General features: G+C 50.4%; 1 protein-coding gene across 6 annotated transcripts in view; it reads left to right on the top strand.

The window, feature by feature from the left end:
- The window catches only part of FLNB (filamin B), a 139,365-nt gene that overhangs the window by 121,227 nt on the left and 3,465 nt on the right, over positions 1–14,673 (top strand). For 5 of the 6 annotated variants that reach the window (XM_055557711.1, XM_055557710.1, XM_055557709.1 and 2 more), the window contains 6 exons: positions 1,114–1,380; positions 1,983–2,120; positions 3,482–3,597; positions 6,794–6,926; positions 9,675–9,851; positions 14,128–14,346. In XM_055557711.1, the coding sequence (XP_055413686.1) occupies positions 1,114–1,380; positions 1,983–2,120; positions 3,482–3,597; positions 6,794–6,926; positions 9,675–9,851; positions 14,128–14,346 (1,050 nt within the window). Of the gene's footprint in view, positions 1–173; positions 1,093–1,113; positions 1,381–1,982; positions 2,121–3,481; positions 3,598–6,793; positions 6,927–9,674; positions 9,852–14,127; positions 14,347–14,673 lie in introns of those variants that run through there. The other variant, XM_055557712.1, reaches the window with a different exon arrangement.

The raw sequence follows: 14,673 nt of genomic DNA, 5'->3' as shown, positions 1-14,673 counted from the left end.
TCCATTTCTCCAGTCACTGGGCAGATGAACTGTGTTTTCATTTCTTCACTTTCCTTTTTTGGGGAATTATGTTTCCTGTTCCCTTTATCTGTCTGTGTCTTCTCTTTGTGTGATGAGGACAGTTACCCTTTCTCTCAAGTCTCATCTGACTCTTGACTCCTTCCTCTTTTCAGTGTTCCCTGATGACTCTGGTGGAGACTCACTTTCCCCCTCCTTACCTAAAGCATCCCCTCTCGCCAACTAGAAGGGAGCAGAGGCCCTGCAGACCCAGGCCGTGTGGGGAGACCTCCCCTCAACCTCCTTCCTGCATCCTCAGGGCTCAGAGTCATGAGTTACTACCCGGAACCCGTAGGGCTGCAGGATGCAGTTTCGTGCTGCCCTCGATGGTGGCATTACTTGGTCACCTTGCTTGCGGCACGCCTGACTCCACCATGTCATGCAAGCACAAGTCGCTGGCATGGCCGAGCACGTCGTGTGGAACAGACACGGTCTGCTTCCTAGTGCTGGGGACCCAAGGCGCTGTGTTTCTGGAAGCGCGGCCTCTGGTCTTCAGTTTGCTCAAAGCTTTGCTCACGCGTGGTTTTCCCTTTGCCACTGGGACCGACCCAAGTTCACTTTCTCCTCTAAATGCATTTAGACTTGTTACCTAGAAGAAATGCCAATGCTTCTTGACAGTGCTTTTTGTGTTGTTACCTATGAAAAAGAGCCCCTGTAAGCATGCCGATAGCCCCATGTCACATTGGCTTAGAAACATCTGAGCCATCATCGTTATTTACACGCTGTGACTATCAGCTCAGGCTCTGGTTTGAAATCTCTGTATGGAATTAACTCTGAACCAGGAGGGCTGTACAGTGCACCCAGGGCACTTGTCAGTGCCCCCAGAACGTTCTCTGCACTGGGTGGCCGGAGGGGCCCTGCTCTCTCCATGCTGACCACAAGCACCCAGGGGTTTGAGGGAGACAGGAGGGCAAGCATCCAGCTGGGATGAGAGGAAGCCTGAGCACCCCACACCCCTGGGCTGCACTCACTTTGCCTTCTTCTGCTTGCCCTGCATGTCCTGTTCCACCTCAGGCCCTCGCCCTGACCCTTCTGTTTCTCCCTGCCCCCTTTCAGAAATTGACAGCAGTGACATGTCGGCCCACGTCACCAGCCCCTCTGGCCGCGTGACCGAGGCGGAGATTGTGCCGGTGGGGAAGAACTCGCACTGCGTCCGGTTCGTGCCCCAGGAGATGGGCGTTCACACCGTCAGCGTCAAGTACCGTGGCCAGCACGTCACTGGCAGCCCCTTCCAGTTCACTGTGGGGCCGCTGGGCGAGGGGGGTGCCCACAAGGTCCGGGCAGGCGGCCCTGGCCTGGAGCGAGGAGAAGCCGGAGTTCCGGGTGAGTGTTCTGGGCAGCTTTCTTTTTGTTTGAGAAGACTGAGCTCAGCCTGGTGGCGTGAGCACCCTGTACCCTTCACCCTGTGCTGAAAGGAAGACTTTGTATGTGTGATTCTGACTGGTGGTATGAAGGGGCTTTCTTTAAAACAAGGCTTCCGTGGCTAAAGACATTTGGGGGTTGCTTGCTAATCCAAAACTAAACAAGTGTCTCCCTGAGGGACTTCTTGGAGCCTATAATTTAAGGGTGAGGGTTGTGAGTGTCTCAGAGAGGATCAGGGTCATAAAACTGTTTCCAGAGCATCTTGCAGGTATGGAACATGCTAGAATTCTTTAAAACTGATGGCAGTGGTCCCTTGCAGTAGTGGTTGCTGGGTGGGAAAATCTGTACAGTCTGCACACTCTCATCTTGTTCTGGCTTGGTTTGCGTGTATTCAAAAGACGCTCTGATGCCATGAACTTTGTGTAGTCATGGATGGTGCTTAGCACACATCTGCAGTGCCCTTGCTTGGGCTCTGCTTGGGATTAGAGAAAGAGGAAAGCGCTGGGAACAAACGAAACCCAGCACCAGGGCTCAGTCACTGACCAGATGTTTCTCTGTCTCAGCGGAGTTCAGCATCTGGACCCGGGAGGCAGGCGCCGGGGGCCTCTCCATTGCCGTGGAGGGCCCCAGTAAGGCCGAGATTACATTCGATGACCATAAAAACGGATCTTGCGGTGTGTCGTATATTGCCCAGGAACCTGGTAGGTACTCAGGGGCCAATGGAGGACATTAATCTTGTTCGGGGATGGTTGGTTGTAAGGAATAGAAGCTCGTCAGGCTAGCACCAGTAGAAGAGGAGTTTTTCTATATGGGCACATGGGCATGTTTCCTAGAAATCCAGTTGTGGTGTATCCCCCAGGCCTTGCAGGGGCAGGAATTCTTGTTCTCCCTGTCTCTTGACCTCTCTCTTGGCCTCACTCTGTGTGCTCTTGTTCAGCTGGTTCATTGTCCCCACTGAGCAGCCTCTCTTGACCCGCCCTCGACCAGTGGCCAGTGTGTCTGCCCCGGAAGAGGGGCCTCAGCCTCTGAGCTCCCTTGAACAGGGGTTTCAACCTTTCCTGTGCCATGGATTCTTTGGCATCTGGTGAGGGCCCTGGGGACCATCTCAGGAATATCTTTAAACACATGAAATAAATTACTTTGGATCATAAAAGAAATCAATTAAAGTATTGTTTTCAAAATCTTTTTAAAGGAACAGATAAGTAACTTAGCAACGTATACAGGTTTTCATGAATACATTAAATCATATGACTCGGTGATGGTCTGTTAACTCCTGTAGTTTCTAAGTGGTAATGAGTATAACTGCTGTGTCAGGATACATATAAAACTGAAAAGTGATTGTTTTTTGGTGACAAAAATCACAATTCTTAATGCACTGTGGTTTCTTGTCAGCATTTCTAGAGGAGGGCAATGCTGAAGTACAGTTAGAGGTTAGTAGAAATAAAGATACAGTTTTCTCCCATCCAAGTTTGGATCTCCTGAGTCCTGTGCACAGACCTTCGTGCAGCAGCCCTGCTGGGCCCAGGTTAAGGGTCCCCGCCCTTCCTCTTTGGCTGAACTTTCTTTAGTCATCACTCTGCTTCTACCCCTGTTGTCACAGTTTCTGTCCTACTCTTCATCGTTCAGGATCATTAATGGATCCTGGCTACATGAAACCCTTCTTATTCTTAAGTATATAACTTCTGATACAATGCTTGGTCATAAGCCTCTCCTTTGGAAAGAAATTGGGCATACACGCCAGATGTTGATGTGTGTATGGGCTCACATATATGCAGGCAAAGCACAAAAGACACACTTCAGTGCTTTAGTCTTTGAAATTGTTAAACACAATATCTAAGATGGAAAAAAAAAAAGAATACGTGCCCTCATTCAACTACGAAAATCACGTTGGCCTGGTGTGAGCCGGGTGACCCTCTCTGAACCAGCCAGTTTTACAACCATGGGCAGGGGGTGCTGTGGGCAGTGGCGGGGGGTCTCTCTTCTCCCAGAACCAGGCAGCTGCTCTGGGACTGCCCTCCTGGAATCTCTGACATGGTGGGACTCTCCTCTCCCCTCCCCACAGGTAACTACGAGGTCTCCATCAAGTTCAATGACGAGCACATTCCCGAAAGTCCCTACGTGGTGCCGGTGATCGCGCCCTCGGATGATGCCCGCCGCCTCACTGTTCTGAGCCTTCAGGTGAGACGCAAGGAAACATCCATCTCCTTGGCCACAGCCTGACCAGTGAGGCCCTGGACTCCCACGGCCCCTTCAATCTCAGACTCTGTGCCAAGGGCCCTGGCGCATTCTGACCACAGATGCCGCCAGTCGTAGGGGAGCTTTCCCGGGGCAGAGTCACATTTAGGACAGGAGACTGTTGGGGCAAGCAGAAAGCAGCCATGGTCAACAAAACTCCTTAGCATTTGGGAATGAGTTTGTTTTCTAAATATTTATCTAAGAGAAACAAAGAAGGCCTGTTAATTATTGGTTAAGGGATAAGGAGGGCTTTTAAAACAAACGCAAAACTAACAGTTCTGTGATGTTCAGCTTGCTATTATTGGCTTCCTTTTCCTCGAGAAAGTCAATTGTGATTTCTTTTACGAGGCTGATTTATTTATAATAAGTGTGTGCAAGCCACTATGTTAAGAATTGTATTGGCGTTACTTCCCAGTCCTTGCAACAGCCTGGTGAATAGGTTTTTCTTGACCCTCCTTTTAAAGATAGAAAACCTGAGGTGCAGAGAATATATAGCTCCTAGGAGCCAGCTAGAGTGAGACTCCAGACCTTGCTCTTAATAGCCACCACCTTAATGCCAGTCCTGGCATTGTGGCAGGTGGTTACATAGCCCAACCTATTAGAATGGCAGGAAGTGCAGTTGCTCACCCTGGCTTAAAGAGGGCACGCCATTCAAGGTTGCATTAGAGTCTTCAGCAAACTAAGAACATTGGGGATCCCTTTGGGTCTTAGGACACTGAAGATAACTAGCTGTCTGAGTCAGCTGTAGCAATTTGGCTGTGAAATAACACCAGAATCCCAAAAGATGATTTCTGGTTAAAGGGATTTCTCTAGAACCATCAGTGGCCCCTGGGTCTTGAAAATAATGGATGGATGAAAACTCATCCTTGTATCTCAGACTGATGATTGGTATCTTTGGACCTGGGTCCATGCACTTGGTTTAAAATATTTGAGAGTCTGACTCTTCCTGAAGGGGAACTGGTACTGCTAGCTGTCCCAAACATTAGGGAACCCAAACAGAACCCCAGCCAGAGTCACAATCTGCAGATTGAAGCAGCCTCTGGCGAGTACCAAGGGTGCTGACTGGTCATGGCAGTGCAGATGTTTTTCTTGTGTTTCATTTAAAGGCTTCTTAACAGAAGTCGCTTCTGTGGCCAACTTAACTAAAACCTACGGAGGGAGATAAACCCAGCATTTGTTGAGGGGCTCAGAGCTGCCTTCATGCATCTCGAAGATTTCTTTTGGATCTTCCGAGGTGTTTATCTCCCTCTTGAGGATTTAGTGGCAAGCGGATTCAGGTAACGTAAATGGTTCCATCCAAAAGGAGCTGATGTGGCGTAGTCACCTCCAAGAGACTTCTGTCGAGTCCTCTTATGACAGCTTGGTCGTGAAATACTGAAATAAGTGTGCAGCAGGCTGGTGTGTCCATTAAGCTTTTGTAACCCGCTGCAACAACAGGAGGGACTTGTGTGTCAGCTTGGTCCCCTGTTCTCCCCTTGTTACTTGATGCCAAGGGATATGTAAAGTATTTTCTGGAGGTTTACTCGCAGGCTACATGGCAACATCTGGGGCTGGTTAGGAAAGACAGGCTTGTTTTTGTCTCGCGTTTGAGACTTTTTAGAAAATTGGAGTCGGCTGGCATTCTGTAGGGGAGGCGGTTGGATGGGGGTGGTCTGGTGATCAAAGACTCTGTAATTTTGGGTTCGTTCCTCCCTTTTCTGTAACTCTAGGGCGGCTCGGTCTAGTAGAATGTTCTGCAACAGCGGGAATGTCCCATATCTCCAGGGGCAGCCATGAGCCACTAGCAACTCTTGGGCACTTGAAATGTGGCTAGTGTAACTGAGGGACTTAATTTTACAGTTGAATTGATTTCAGTTTATATATATATTTATTTATATATATATTTCAGTTTATATATATATATAAAACCACATGTGAGTAGTGACTACTAAACTAGAAGGCACTGCTTCAACACCTTGCCAAGGTGTAATCCTTGGACCAGCAGCCTCAGCATCGCATGGGGACTTACTAGAAACCTGGAATCCCAGGCTCTGGCCCCAACCTACTGAATCAGAATCTGCATTTTCACAAGACCCTCAGGTGCCTCGGTGGCACGTTGAGTATGAGCCGTGCTGCTTGAGAGTTATCATCTGAGTAGCCGTCCGACCAAGTTTACATCAAAACTGTTGCCTTGTAAAATTTTGCTCTTCAGGACTGGCCAATCTTGAAATACCTCAAGCATCTGAACTTCTAATCCCTTTTTCCCAGCAGAGGATACAATTTCCAGGAGAAACCATGGAGAGTGAAACTCATCCAGTAAAGAGCAGAAGCTATACTTCTCCCATATGGGGGGGGACACTGAAAACTTCTAAATGTGTGTTAATATATAAGGAGAAGATGACATTTCTGTTTTAAAACTATTCGATGTATGGGCCAGGTCCTGTGCTGAGTGCCTTGAATGCACAACTTCGTTTAATCCTTGCACCAGCTCTCTGAGGTAGATTTTAGTTATCATGCCCATTTTTACAGATGAAGAAACTATGGCTCAGAGAGGTTCAGTAGTAGTTACATACCTAGGAAATGGCAGCAACCCCAGGTCCTGCTGATTTTTAACCACGGGGCAGTACTGCTTGAAAGAAAAATCATAAGTAGCCCTTTACAGATTTATTAAAAGTTCTCTTCATCTCCACCCATGAGATTAAAAAAAAAAACTTTGTTCATGTTAGTGACTGCATGGTTTTATCAGCTGCTACGTTACTTCTAAAACTGGGGTGGAGAATGGAAGGGTTTTTTTGTTCTTTCTTTGTTTTTGGTGGTTGCTGGGGGTGGATCTGGAAGATCCTAGGTTTTCTGGCCTGTACAGGTTTGTTTGGGATGCTGAAACTGTAATCCTGTTGACCAGGATGTCTCGAGTCTCCAAACCCAGGAACCATGTCTGAGTCAAGAAGACTGTGCAGATGTTTATCTCTGCTTTCTTATATTTAATGCTGGAAATGTGGAATTACTCACCTGCTCTTTTGTTGCCAGATATTATATAATAAAACATGTTCCAGGCCTATTTGCATGAGAACTGTCCCCCCAGGAATCCTGGGTTGGCGTGGTGTGTGCTGCTGAGCAAGAACGCCAAGGGCTGTAACAAGTCTCATGTGTTGACTTCTAGGAATCGGGATTAAAAGTTAATCAGCCAGCCTCCTTTGCTATAAGGTTGAACGGGGCAAAAGGCAAGATCGATGCAAAGGTGCACAGCCCCTCTGGAGCCGTGGAGGAATGCCACGTGTCTGAGCTGGAGCCAGGTAAGCGCCAGCGCCCCCACCCAGGAATGCTTCTGCAAGTGACTGCCCCAACAGAGGAGTCATCGGCCTCTCCGGGGCCTTTGGATTCCCTTTGCTATTGCCAGACGCTGTTTACAAATGAGGTATAAACATTTGCTAGGGACAGGCTTTGAGATATAACACCCCTTCTATTTTTTTTTTTTTTTAAACAAATATGTCTTTATTTTCGGTTGTTTTTCAAATTCTTTCACATGACATTCATTGTGATGTTCTCATCTTTTAAGTAAATATCACAGATCTTTACTGTTGACCTTATGAAATGAATAAAGTACACTTTGACCTCAGTTTACTCTGAAGGGAAGGTTGATTGATGTAAACGATAATCTGCAGTATTCCCTGGTGGTCTAGGGGTTAGGGCTCTGCACTCTCACTGCTGAGGGCCTGGGTTCAATCCTTGGTTGGGGAACTATAACCCTGCAAGCTTTGCTGCCAAAAGAAAAAAAAGAGAGAGATAATCTGGGTCTTCAATAGAACTTAGCATGGGATTTTCTTGCTCGCCACCTTGGTTGGTGTATGGAATTGTGTGATGTCAATCAGCTTTAACAAGACCATTTTGCAGTGAGCATATATGAAGTGTCAAGAGTTGACAGGAAGGTAAGACTGAGGAAGACATGACTCCTGCTCCTCAGGGAGGAGCACAGACTCTAGGGAGGACCTAGAGAGAGTGAGCCAGAAAAATGCAGTGCCCTGATGAGGATCCCTGCTGATCACCAACAGCACAGGAGATTTGAGAATCTAATGGTAAAGATGATCAGAGCAGGAGAGGAAAAGGGTTTCTGCCTTGACGTGGTCAGGAGGACTTCTCAGAGGAGGTAACATTAAGTGTGGGCCCTGATGCGTGAGGACAGGCCCTGCGACCACTGCCCTTGCTGGGTGTTTGCTGTGTGCCCTGCTCTGTGCACAGTGAGGGTAGACACTTGAAACCTGGGTTAGCATTAGATAACCAGATTAGACCAGATTAGAAAGAGTGCTTTGGTTCATCTGAAAGACATGGTCATGAGCTGATGCTCCCAGAGTGGTCCATGTGAGAAACTAGCATTAATCAGCAGTGTTAGAAATGCAGAGGAAGGACTTGAGGCCAGAGTGCAGTTGGCCATAAGGAATGAAAGTGAATTCAGGAAGGTTACATGTAGCTTGGCGATAGGCTAGAAAGACGATGATGCAGTTAGGAAAACTCAGGACAGTGGCTGTGGGTGGACTAAGGTTGGTCGATGCCTTATTACAGAGTTTCAGTTCAGTTCAGTCGCTCAGCCGTGTCCGACTCCTTGCGACCCCGTGAACCGCAGCACGCCAGGCCTCCCTGTCCATCGCCAACTCCTGGAGTTCACCCAAACCCATGTCCATTGAGTTGGCGATGCCATCCAACCATCTCATCCAAATCCATGTCCGTTGAGTTGGTGATGCCATCCAACCATCTCATCCTCTGTCATCCCCTTCTCTTGCCCTCAGTCTTTCCCAGCATCAGGATCTTTTCCTGAGTCAGCTCTTGATAAATTACAGAACACCCATCTCAAACCAACTCATATAATAAAGGGGGTCCATTACACACATTAAAGGGATCTGTTCAGGATCTAAGATGGGTTTCAGTGACAATTTAATTCAGCCATTGAGCTACTTTCTCCATGGCCCCAAACATCTCTGCTCTTTCTTCTGATCTGTGGGCCTCATTTTGCAACAGCCTTCCTCTTGGTGGCAAGATAGCTGCAGCGGCACACAACGCTAATCAAGGGAAACATCCTCTCCTCAAGATTCTTTCTCAGAAGACGCTCCTTTTGCAGAAGTCTTCAGCAAACCTCCCTTCTTATCTCACTGAACACACATGCTCCTTCCTGGGTCACTTCCTGTGGCTAAACGCTATGTGCTAATTGACTTAGGCTTGGGGGAAAAGGGATTTCTCCCCTCACTCTTCCTCATTAGCTCGACCCAGTCAAGGACCATCCCTGGGGGTGGGATCAATTTCCCTTGAAACACATTGGCTTTCTGAGAGGAGGAGTGGTTCCCTGGTCGGGGATGGTGCAGTGCTGAAGGATATATGGGTGACAGTTCCATGTGGGGAGAGTCTAGAAGAGACTAGAAGAGGGTTTGGGTGGAACTTTGAGCAACAGAAGTTCTAAAGCGGGTGGAGGATACGAGGAGCCAGGGAGCGGCCAAGAGACCGACTGGAGGAGAACAGACTCTGCCTCCCAGCTGAGAGCCCTTCAGGAAAGAAGGAGGCTGTCGAGGGGTGCGTGATGGGAGGATATTCTAGGAGCCCATTTCAGCTAACAGATCCTCTTGCCACAGGCTGTGACCCAAACGCAGAGTGAGAAATCTGGCTGTTGCCTTGTGGGGCAGCTGCTAGCTTGGAGCTTACTTAAGAAGCATTAATGTCCAATGAAACCATTTTTCCCCCCTACAAGTGGCCAAGCGGAGAAACTTTGCCAAAAGTGAGCTTTCCGTAAAAGAAGCATCCCTCTGAGGCTGAGGCCACAGGGGATTAAGCACTGCATTCGGGACCTGGATGCATTTCCTGCAGGGCAGCCTAGGGACATGCAAAGAGGCCTATTTGGTTTAGATCACCAACACTGGGCACCAGGCTTGTGGTAGAACCATGGTCTCATTAGTAACCTCAGGTGGGCCCCTCAGGTTGGCCTCCTGTCCCTTGTCCCCACCCATCAGGGTTGTGTTCACAGGCCCCGTTTTACCCTGTGCCTTTGCTCATTCTCCCAGATAAGTATGCTGTTCGCTTCATCCCCCATGAGAATGGTATCCACACGATTGACGTCAAGTTCAACGGGAGCCACGTGGTTGGAAGTCCCTTCAAAGTGCGCGTCGGGGAGCCTGGACAAGCAGGGAACCCCGCCCTGGTGTCGGCCTACGGCGCAGGGCTCGAGGGGGGCTCCACAGGTAACATGCTGCCTCTACCTCTCGTGTGCAATGAGCTGGCCCCAGGGAAGAGCAGATGGAGCTTTGCAAGCCCTGGGAAGCCAGCTGACTGCCCTCCCCAGGGAAACTGCAGTCAGCTGTCTTCCTTTGCCAGGTCCTTTTAGGATCAGGACACTGATAGGCAATTCAACACAGCATCTCTCGTTTTGAGGATCCGCAGAGTTTGTGATGCATGTAACAGGCCTTGGGAGAGGTCCCCTACCTGCCAGCTCCCTGGGCTCCTAGAAACATATCAGATCCGCAGTAAGACTTGTCTCAGCCAGGTTCCTTCTTATTCTGATCCTAACAGAGGAGGGGAAAATCCCCAAAGAGTCAAATTCATCTTTAACCCTTGACACAAATAGGGCACGTTAGCTTGTAAAAAATATGGGCAGGGAGGAAATAGGTAAAGTTCCATCGTGCTTCTCGCCCCTCCCTCCCTCTGGGTCCAGGAGGAAGGAAGGCTCACACATCAAGGGAGGACCTTCAGATTGTCTCTCTGTTGGTCTTCAGTCTTGATCACTTGGTTGCTTGGCTAGTCGGTTCATTAAAGAAGCAGACATGGAGTTTTGCTTTTATGAAATAGCTATGGTCTTAGTGCTGTTTGTGTTGTAGTTCAACTTGCTGTTGTCACCTGACATCCTAAGGAACTTTCTGTGTCAAGACCTACAGATCTGCCCACCTCGTGGTGGCTGCAGTTAGTGTCCGTGCTGTGAACACAGAGGTGGGCGTCGGCCATGTCCAGTGCGTCACTATCAGGCAAGGTGCCAGGGTGGGTTTCTCTGCAGGCGTGGATCCACTGGGGCACAGCTGGCATCTGGTTGTTACTTTGGGCTCTCTTAGGAAGGCAGCCCAGTTTCTTGAGTCCCTTGGGTGTGCACATTCTGCTCTTAGTGTTCCCCAGTTGGGTGAGTGAGACAGAGCAGACCCCTCTCGCCCATGGGCGAGGGGATGAGCAGCTGTGGTTGCCTGGCAACCAGCCCCGAGGAACAAGCATCCTAAGGGCCCGAGGGACCTGCCCAGGTGCAGGAGTGACTGACCAGCTGGCTAGCCACACTGAGACTCTGGGCCAAAACAGTGGCCTCAGCAGTACTTCCCATGGGGTCTGTGTGAGGACTCCCTATCTCCCCAGGCCCATCTAGTCTGGCTCCACACCGAGCTCTGGGCCAGCAGCTTGCCCTTTGTAAGAGGCACAGGACTGCTCTGGCCTGGGACATGTCCGCTTTACAGATGAACAACGTGGGGCTTAGAAAGGTTGGGCTGCTCACCAACACTACTTAGCTTGGAGGGGCAGAGCTGAAATCGGTCTGGGTTCACAGCCTCGAGGCCTGTTCCCTTACCCGCTTAGTTCTGCTGCTTTCCTAAGTGGCTGACTCGCCCCGAGGCAGCAGCTACACCCCTGGCCCGCTTTGTGGGGTGTCCTACACCAGGACCCCTGTTTTCCCAGCTGCTTTGAAAGGTCCCCAGGCAGCAGCAGTGCAGGCATTTGGCCCCTGATGCACCATCAACCCTTGAAGCCCAGGCGGGGTCCTCCTGGCACTTGGAGCCCCAGCAGGCCTCAGGCCAGGCCCCACCATGGCCACTGCGGTCTCCTGCGTCGCCAGCAGCCACCTCATCCCCTGGTGGATCACACCTGCGGTGCTGGGGCCTGTGGTGCTTCCTCTAGGCTGTTGGCACACAGGCCTTCTCAGGAGCTCGGGTTTCAGACTGTGCTTTGCAGGCACTGGATGCTGCTGAGGGAGGGAGCTGGTCTTCCAGGGAGACTCCCAGCCGGGAGCAGGAGGTACAGAGCGCGTCTGTTTCAAGCCCTGTGTAAATATTGCTCTTGTCAAGGGGAAGGCGTCTTGTTTTTCTAGCCCTCCTGCTCCCAGGCCTTTTCCCAAATCTCCATCCCCAGCTTACACAGCTGCAGTGTGTGTGGAATGAAAAGGTGTCTGTGTACGACTGCCAGAGGGCCCGCATCCTGACCCTCGGCACAGAGCGGGCTTCCCTGTGTTTTTATGGGTGGGTTTGCTGAATCTCTTGGCTCGAGCTTTGAATGGTCCATTCTGCAGGTTTTGAAGCACGGGAATGTGGAGAATTTGGGGTGGGACTCTTCGCTGCAGAGGGGCTGAGAAGGCCAGCAATTACACCAGGGAGTTCCAGGCTTCTCTGCTTGGAAGAGCCATTTTCTTGATGAAATGTTCCCGGAACCCCACTCTGCACAAGGTGTATGAGCACAACCTTGGCCCAGCACCCTTCACCCACCTTCAGGATGTAGTAGGGCTCCATCACGCTCACAGGGACTCATCTGTACACACATGGCAATGCGGGGGGACACTAGAGAAAGCCTGAGAGCAGCAACGAAGATCCAGTGCAGCCAAAAAATTAATTAATTAAAAAGAGCAGCAGTAATTTTGGACTTCATAAAACAAACAGAAAAAGCAAATATTACACTAGAAAAATAACGCGTAACAGGGCCATGCCCACAGATGTCCTGGGTCCTGGTTCTAGCTGGAGGCAGTGGTGAGAGGGAACTCCTGTGTGTGGATTTTTTTCTCCTATCCTCTCTTGGGTGAGTGCACTAACTCTGGGTTAGACCTTCTGTTTAAATCCCAGTTCAGTCAGTCCCCAGCTGTGTGACTTGGGATGAGTGTTTTGACCTCTCTGAGCCTCCACTTTCATCCTAGTAAAACGGGACTAGTAAGGAACCCCACCTGATAGGTTGCTCTTGTCCTGTAATTCCTTATTTCTCTTTTTGCACCTGGTCTTCCTTTCTGGGCCCTCACAGTCATGATGAACTGATGCTTCTCAGGGATGGAGCAAGAGCAAGGCCAGGTCTTTTCATCTTCACTTTAAAAGTACCTTTTTTTCCCCTTATTGTCACTTGCAGCTACTTCCTGGAAATCCTGTCCCTTGTATGCACAGCCTCCTCCCTTTACCTGCAAGGCCTTGCTTCAGCAGCAGCTGTCGTGAGGGCTTCTGAACGGCACATTTGAGAAATTTGGGGGGAACAGGATGCTGGGGGGGCGGGGGGGGGGTGTTGCTGGGACAGGAGCCTCAGGAGCTTCCAGAAACAGCTGGGTTGTGTTTGGGGTTGTGTGATAGCAGTTCCTTTGTTTTATTGATAACCAGAACAATAATTCTTTCTCTGGCCTCCAAGCTATAATTAAACCAAAATAGTTCCCAGCTGGGGCGGGGTCCAGGGCTCTGGGAAGAGCACAGCCCTGCACGGGAATGCTATGCCGAGGGTGCCCCATAGAGGGCGCTGCAGCGGGTGTCTGGGCCCTACCTCTTCCTGCCTGGAACTGGAAAGGGGGTTGGGGGCTGGGAGCTTTTGCAGGGCCTTGGGCTCAGGCAGGAATGCCACTGTGATCGTTGGCTGGCACTCTCTCTTGGCCCAGCTTTCCTTCTATCACAAGGCAGGATGTCTGTGCAGGGGGCCCTTGTATACCAGGTAGGTAGGAAATAGAATGTCCTGGAGCTGGGTTAGGGCTTCCGAGCCAGCCAGCAGATAGGCGGGGGCTCTGGAGCCACACACACACATGTTCCGATACCAGCTCTGCCACTTCTCCTGTAGCTCCGACTGGCATGTGGTTGAACTTCCCTGAGCCTCAGTGTTGTTTGCTAAAGAGGAATCACTGGGTATGTAGAGCGCTGGGCACAGGATCAAGAGTCAGAGAGGTGTGAGTGGTAATTAGCAGAGCTGCTGTCTCGTCGCCGTCTTGTTGCTGGTGTGCAGGGCACAGTGCGGGGGCTGGCAGATCCCAGAAAGACGGCTGGCCCTCTACAGGATGGTGTCTGGGGCGAGGAGCCTGAGGAGGAAGGAGGCAGCTCTGGGTGGCCTGGGCTTCTCCAAGTCTACCCAGAGGAGAAAGAAAAGGTCAGAGGGACCCACGCTTGCCCCACCCCTGGAGGCAGAGCTGGCCTCCGGGGGCTGAAGCAGCACTTCGGGAACACAATGGTGACTTGGGCTTCTTGCCCTCGGCCACGGCTCGTGCCCGGAGGAGAACGGGGGTGGGTGCTTGCTGGCAGAAGGTCAGCCACACTTCTGCCTGGACCTTGGAAGGGGTCACCATTCCCCAGGACCTGAAGTTCTCTGTGCCAGGAACTCAGAGCTAGTACAGGTGGGTTCCCTGTACAGGTGGGACCTCTGTGTGCCCCACCGCTGCTTCAGGGCCCCCAGCACACTCCCCAGACACCCCCCCCCACCCCGCCCCCCGACCACCAATCCCTCCAACTGTTCATGTGATCTTTATTCCTGCTTCCTTTCTCCCAGGTATCCAGTCAGAATTTTTCATCAATACCACCCGAGCAGGGCCAGGGACATTATCCGTCACCATCGAAGGGCCATCCAAGGTTAAAATGGATTGCCAGGAAACCCCCGAAGGGTACAAGGTCATGTACACCCCCATGGCTCCTGGAAACTACCTGATTGGCGTCAAATATGGTGGGCCCAACCACATCGTGGGCAGCCCGTTCAAGGCCAAGGTGACAGGTAATGACCAAATGACTTTGAAGTTAATCTTCCCCTTGTTAGCAGGGGAGGTGGTCTTGTTACAGTATCGGCAGAGCTAACCACTGGTAGAAACTGGACGATTTTAGATACGTTGAATCTGCCTTGAATCTTGGAGTAAAGAAGTAATAGGACATGTCAGCAGGGAGAGCATGTTCAAAACCTGCAGAATAAGGAGGCAGAGCAGGGCTATAGAAGTTGAGAAAGCATGTTAGGTCTCTAACAGAAAAGGAGGAGCGCTTACATATTTGAAATCGTATGTATTTGTTTCGATCAGGGCCTGAAAAATCCCCTCATTTCTAACCTTCA

The sequence above is a fragment of the Bubalus kerabau genome, chromosome 20 (genome assembly GCF_029407905.1).
Source record: "Bubalus kerabau isolate K-KA32 ecotype Philippines breed swamp buffalo chromosome 20, PCC_UOA_SB_1v2, whole genome shotgun sequence".
Lineage (NCBI taxonomy): Eukaryota > Metazoa > Chordata > Mammalia > Artiodactyla > Bovidae > Bubalus > Bubalus kerabau.
Note: the sequence above shows the minus strand (reverse complement) of the source record. Positions and strands in the feature narration are given on the sequence as shown.